The 6593-nt window shown below is 29.5% G+C and overlaps 1 protein-coding gene across 1 annotated transcript; it reads right to left on the minus strand.

Moving 5' to 3' along the window:
* Nucleotides 3541-4774, minus strand: LOC109346302 (60S ribosomal protein L22-3). Its single transcript, XM_019585789.1, has 2 exons — nucleotides 4482-4774; nucleotides 3541-3878 (listed from the first exon to the last, which is right to left on the minus strand). The coding sequence occupies exons 1-2, from the start codon at nucleotides 4706-4708 to the stop codon at nucleotides 3734-3736; spliced, it is 372 nt and encodes a 123-aa protein (XP_019441334.1). The 5' UTR covers nucleotides 4709-4774; the 3' UTR covers nucleotides 3541-3733.

The following is a 6593-nucleotide window of genomic DNA, read 5'->3' on the forward strand; positions in this document are numbered from 1 at the left end:
AATAACCTTTTTTAATATTAAATGTTTAAACAAGATCTAGTACTTTATATTAATTGTTTTCATTTCTCATAATAATAATAATAATAATTATTATTCTCACTTATATATATGTGAGTTATTAAAGACTCGCTCAATAAAATATGTTACTGTTGAGGAAATTAAAATATGAATTAAACATATTTTACTTTTACATTTTCTAGCTCACGAAATTGAAATCTTAAATGGATATATATTTTATAACAACAACATGATATCATTATTAACTTGCCTTGTGTTGACCTTCTAACTTGTGATCATATACAAAAGATATGATAACGTCATTACGAAAAGATATGCAATCGAATTAACTGGCACCAGGTGCCACATGTTGACCTTCTAGTTCTAGCAAGTGATACTAAATTACTAATCTCAAAAAAGCTTGTCTGGAACTAATAATAACATTTCCGCATAAAGAACAAAATATATCTTCGTACTATGAGATAATTTATTTTCTTCAGTCAATAAAAATATAATACATGTATTATTTTATTTAATTTTAGAAATATCTTTCTATAGAAAATGATTAATAGGATATATATCATAATTTTAGTAGTCAGGTAAAATAATTTATCTCCTCATATTATTAGAGACTTTACTCTCTTTTCACAGCATATTAAATATTTAGTTTTAATTATTACTTAATTCTAAGTAATAATACTAAAAAAAACATAAATTAAATTATCTTTAAATATAAAGAGTTAAATTGTCACCAAACAACTAGAAGGTAAAAATATTATTTTAGGGGATAACATCATGTGTTAGTATTACACATTTCAATTTAAGGGTATGTTTACAAGTTGAATTTTAGAGGGGGTGAAATAAAAGGGAGGATTTGATTCTCAAGCTTTTCATTTCTCTTCATTATCCTCCAAAATTTAAGTCACATGCTAACCTGCCTGAAATTTTAATTTTCATGAACTAAATTGAAAGCTTCAACAAAAAAATAGTGTGTTAAGCACATGTTTCACCCTCGATTTATTATTAATTGTTGTATCTTAAATAATAATAATATTAATATACATGAATAATGAACAATACATATCATTATAAAAAAAAGCGCAATTCACACATGCAGCGTGTTCCTCCTGTAAGGTTTATTGAGATGTTGTGGAAATATGAAAAATGGAAAGTAAATAAATAAGAAATGGAGTGTAAGAGAAAATTACCAACTTTAAATTTTCAAAGATGGAAATCATTACAAAATTAGGAAGCTATTAGTTTCAGTTTACAAAATATCAAATCACTAAAAGTGTGGGTTTTGATATACCAATTTTAAAACCGGTGGATGCATGCACCATGCAATAATGCAATGTGTATAAAAAATTAAATTTCCATCCCTACCCCCGCCTCAATTTAATGGTATACAAAAAAAAATCACTCTTACCCCTTTAAACTCAACCTTTACCCTACCTCTAACCTCGGAATAAAAATGAGTCGAGTTGAATTAGACTCAGCTCAACTCGTTAAGAATTTGCGGAAGTCGAATTTTAATACAAGTTCGATATTGAATTATTTTTTTAACTTAATTAAAGTTCACAAATTTTTATGTGAGTTAACAAGCTTAAACTTATGTCGCTCACCAACATAGATTATATATAGATGTATAGAAAGTTTGTGAATATTAATAATAAAATCGACTCATTTCTAACTTCGGGTAGAAATGAGTCGAGTTGAATTGGGTTGAGCTCAACTCGGATTTGCGCAAGTCCAGTTTTCATACGAGTTCAATATCAAACTATTTTTTCAACTTAAGTTAGTTCAAAAAAAATTGAGTGGGTCAACAAGCTTAAACTTATGTCACTCACCAACATAGATTTAGAGTCCACAAGATGTTGGTGGATTAAATATACATGTATAGAAAATTTCTGAATATTAATAATAAATATAGGTACCAATTTAAGTTTATGTAGTAAAGATTTTATACAATTATATGTATAGAAAATGACACAATGAGAACTAATATGACAAACGATAAGAAATAAGAGAAAAATATATGTACTGACAATATGGAAATTTTGGACAGTATCAATCTATCATTCATCATTCATTTTTAATCATCACTGACTCAACAATTAATATATATGATTTGATCTTATTTGAATTGTCAATATTACAAGATAAGTACACATAACCTCTTTTAGGTGATCATGGACCTTACTCAACCCTAAATGTTGATGGGGTCATTTTTAAACTCTGACCCAATCCCATACTCGAAGATAACCTAAATTTAAATGACAATTGGGTCAATCTTTGAGCCATGACCCTACTCTAGACCCAATAAAATATAATGCATACATATGTTAGATAAAAAAATCATAACTTATTATTATGAACATATGATTTCACATATAAAATACATATAAAATGATATATATATATATATATATATATATATATATATATTTATTGTTAATCATGTATATATCATGAAAAAATTATAGAATCAATAATATTCTCGACTAAACATGTGTCACTACTTTGGTACACATTTAAATAGAGATACACACAAACATAATGATGAATATACGAATATGATCAGGTCATGTCCTATTCACCCCTGATCTTAATTATAAATGTATATTTGTATTACACTAGTTTTTTATTCTCATAATTTATATATGATTTTTTTAGTTATGTGGATATATATATATATATATATAACAGAACCATCTCATAAACTTAGCAAATTGAAGTGAATTTGACTAAGTTATACTCATTTATTTATGCACAAATATAAGTTGATCAGTTCATCTTTAATCCCCTCAAAATCTCCACAACCCATAGTCCTCTTCCTAAACACCCATTATAACCTACATATTTCTCTGCTAAATAAACCAGAACTATTGATTCCCATTCCCCAAAACATCTTGCAATTAACATCTCTAGTTGAGAAATCTGTCTCCAGCACTACATTTTTCAGCAGAGAAAAAAATAACGTCTTCAAGTGGATTTCATAATAGGCTAAATTTTACTAATAAAATTATATAAATCCCTCATCATTTTTTCATTTACACTTTCATACAAAACGGGATGATGATGTATTAAGTTCAGCCCTAGGGAATATTAGTATAACATACTCTTAATCAAATTATTATACCTTAATAAGAATAAACTGATCGTTTATAAATTTTTGTATATAGAATTGATTATGAATTGACCTTTTCTATATACAAATTTACAAATAATCAATTTATAATGACTAATGTATAATTAATTTATTAAGAGTAAATTACCCCGGATTACACTCAGTTACAAGATTACATTTATCTACCTTATAGGATAGTTAAGGTAATACATGTATACAAAATATAAGTGGTTTTTGTGTAAAAAGGAGATGCAGTTTATGTGATTTCATTGAGGATGACAATGTAATTTGAATGATAATCACAGTGTGATCACCATCCACATAAACATCAATTTTAAGCACCATTGGGATGGGAAATAGCTGAGGAACATATCTCCAATTGCAATAGTAAATGGAGATCCGCAACAACATATAAGTTGAATCAAGAGAATCTGATTTTCTATGATTAGAGCTACAATAACCATTAAAAACCTTCATAGGGTAAAAATTGGTTCTGAAACAAAACATAGGAATATCAAAATCAGTAACAAGTTCATAAAAAAAAGATAAATGAGACTCCACAAAAATATGACTAGTGGATAGTGTTCCTCATAACATAGAATCAAATATTTAGTCTTCCTCTTCAGCCTCATTCTCTGCAATGTTGAAGTACCTCAACTCATAGACATTCCTGTCTTTGTTGGAGGCAATCACCCGAAGCCAATCCCTAACATTGTGCTTCTTCAAGTACTTTTTGGTCAAGTACTTAAGGTACCTAAGAAAGGTTATGGATACAATAAAAAGGTAAACAAATAGAGAAAATCAAAATATTTGTGCACACACGGAAAATTAAACTAAATAACAAGCCTTTTTACACTAGATGGAACCAACATAGATCAAACAACACAACAACATCCTATAAATCATATCAATACACCTAAAAAAATAGTATATGGAGCAAATTTAAGGTTAATAGAGAACATGAGTTTTAAGAAATAAATCAAACTAAACACAGTTAAACTATCAACACAGCTTTCAGAAAAAACAGTGAGAATCCTTCAGTTCAGATACTGCTTCTGAATCACAATATTGTCTATTTTATCTCCAATTTGAAATAGGACATTACGATTGATTCAAATAAGTCATCAATTAAACGTTAACAAATAAATTCAGGTAACTAGCACTCATATTCATGTTATAAAAAATAAGACAGTTTTTATAACGAAATCAAGGAAACATTTCACAACATATTAATAACTTATAAGTACGTCAAATGATTAAGTAGAAACCCGTGAAAATCTAAAAATCAATAAGGCGTGGAAGAAGATAAATAAGAAGCAGAAAAAATAGACATAGTTTGAGGATTAAAAAACGGTACCGTTTAGAGAAGTTGGAATCGGAGGTGACGGTGATCTTAGTCTTTTCACGAGTAACGGTAACGGAATCACCGAGTGCACCAGCTTTGCCACCAACCTTAATCCTCTCCTGAAGGAACTTCTCGAGAGAAGCAATGTCCATAATCTTATCTTCCACAGGTTTGGCGCATTCTATGACGAATGTTGCACCCTTCTTCTTCCCCTTCGCTGCTCCTGCTGCACGAGACATCTTCGAAGTTTCTCTTCTCTACCGCACCGCCACAACCACAAACTCTGAAGTGCACACAATAATACAATATAAACAAGGGTTGCTTTTAGGGTTTCCTTTTTCACTGATCTATTGCTAACTTGCTGTGACTAGGCCAGCCCATGAATGTTTCGATGGGCCTGCCTTTGTACCATTTATGGGGACGTGGAATAGAATGCTATCAATTAGTCTATTTCTTAACACACTTAAGTGTACTTTAAAAAATGCATATTTGATAAATATTAGTTTGAAATTTATGCATGGTTAATGGAAATATTTTTTACATAATCAATATATCATTCATCTTTTATGTGTATTACTGTTATGCAATAGTCAATGATAAATAATATATGAGTAATGAATAATTTATTAATTTTATATAAAACTCTTATATTGTCAATACATAATATTAAATTCTAAAAAAATAAGTTATATATTTGTGTTTAATAAAATAACTTATTTTGATGACCTATGAAGTTATAAATTTATATTTTGATAAGTTTTTTATATAGCTTATGACCTCTATAAGATGAGCTTGTCATTTTATAAATTTTAATGCTAATTGGCAACATATCTTCAAGGGTGTGTTATATACTGCACAAATAGATAAATTGTACAAAGGTACTTTATGCACTTCATTGTTTTGATATATTATCATTTTTTTTATTAATATGATATATTTAAGAAAATAATTATATCATTCATTCATCACTTTCTAAAATCTACCTTCCCCATCGATCACCCCTCTTGCAAGTGTGTCATTTCTCCCAACCACTAAAGCCGACACTATCAAGTCACTCAATCACCACTCAAAATATTCAAACTCACACAACTAACATCATTGTCTATACTAAACCCTAATTATCTTACTCACCACATGTAGTGGAGGTTGTTTCATTCTCTTTCTTTTTAGGTCCAAGGACATTGCACCAATCTTATTCTAAATTAAATTTGAACAATCACCCTACCAACGTCCAAAAGTTATTATTGACCATTATGATTTCTTCCATATCGTGAACATGAGGTGCAACTTCGTCATACTGCTACACAGTACGCCAGATATCGTAATAATGAGTTAGGGTCCCTCATTTTTAAGTTGGGGTTTCCGAGTTCCGACTAATTTAGCTTACATTATGAGTTAGGGTTTCCTCATTTTTAATTACATAATAATGTATTTGCTCTGCTTGGTGAGCTTAACTCCAAGCTTTAGGAATTTATGCTCATTATACTTTTTTTTCTTAATAGAAGATGGACTGAAAATGGATGAGTGGCAATCGATTGACGAATGAGTATGAAGAATGAGTGAAATCATTTGTTAGGTTTGCAATTGAGAATGTTGAAAACCCTAATAGAATTGTATGTCATTACTTAAGATGTTGTTACTCATACCGAATTACTCCAACTGAGTTAAAAGTTCATTTAGTGTGTCATGGTATTGATCAAAGTTACACATGTTGGAGAAGACATGGTGAGACGAGAGACATTATGAATTGTGATGATAAAATACATATGAAAGATAACTATACAAATGCATATGAAGACGATCGTTTCGAAGAAATGGAAAACGTTGTCGAAGAGGATCTTCAGGATTGTCTTGAGATGTTTCAGCGGTTGATAAGTGATGTTGATAAATCATTATATGATGGTTGTACTAAATTCACAAGATTGACAGCGGTCTCAATATTGTATAAGTTGAAATCTGTTAATTGATGGACTGATAAGAGTTTTACTGACTTGCTTGCACTTCTGAAGGATATGTTTCCGAAAGATAATATGCTCCCTTCTCGAACCTATGATGCAAAACAAATGTTATGCTCCATAGGCATGGACTACACTAGGATACATGCTTTTGAAATTGATTGTATCT

The sequence above is a fragment of the Lupinus angustifolius genome, chromosome LG04 (assembly GCF_001865875.1).
Source record: "Lupinus angustifolius cultivar Tanjil chromosome LG04, LupAngTanjil_v1.0, whole genome shotgun sequence".
Classification (NCBI taxonomy): domain Eukaryota; kingdom Viridiplantae; phylum Streptophyta; class Magnoliopsida; order Fabales; family Fabaceae; genus Lupinus; species Lupinus angustifolius.

Bases quoted from the DNA above. Each gene is read 5' to 3' on its own strand.
- LOC109346302 (XM_019585789.1), bottom strand. From the start codon at position 4,708: ATGTCTCGTGCAGCAGGAGCAGCGAAGGGGAAGAAGAAGGGTGCAACA. The intron at 3,879-4,481 runs GTACCGTTTTTT...AACCTTTCTTAG, and splicing joins GATTCCAACTTCTCTAAACG to GTACCTTAAGTACTTGACCA.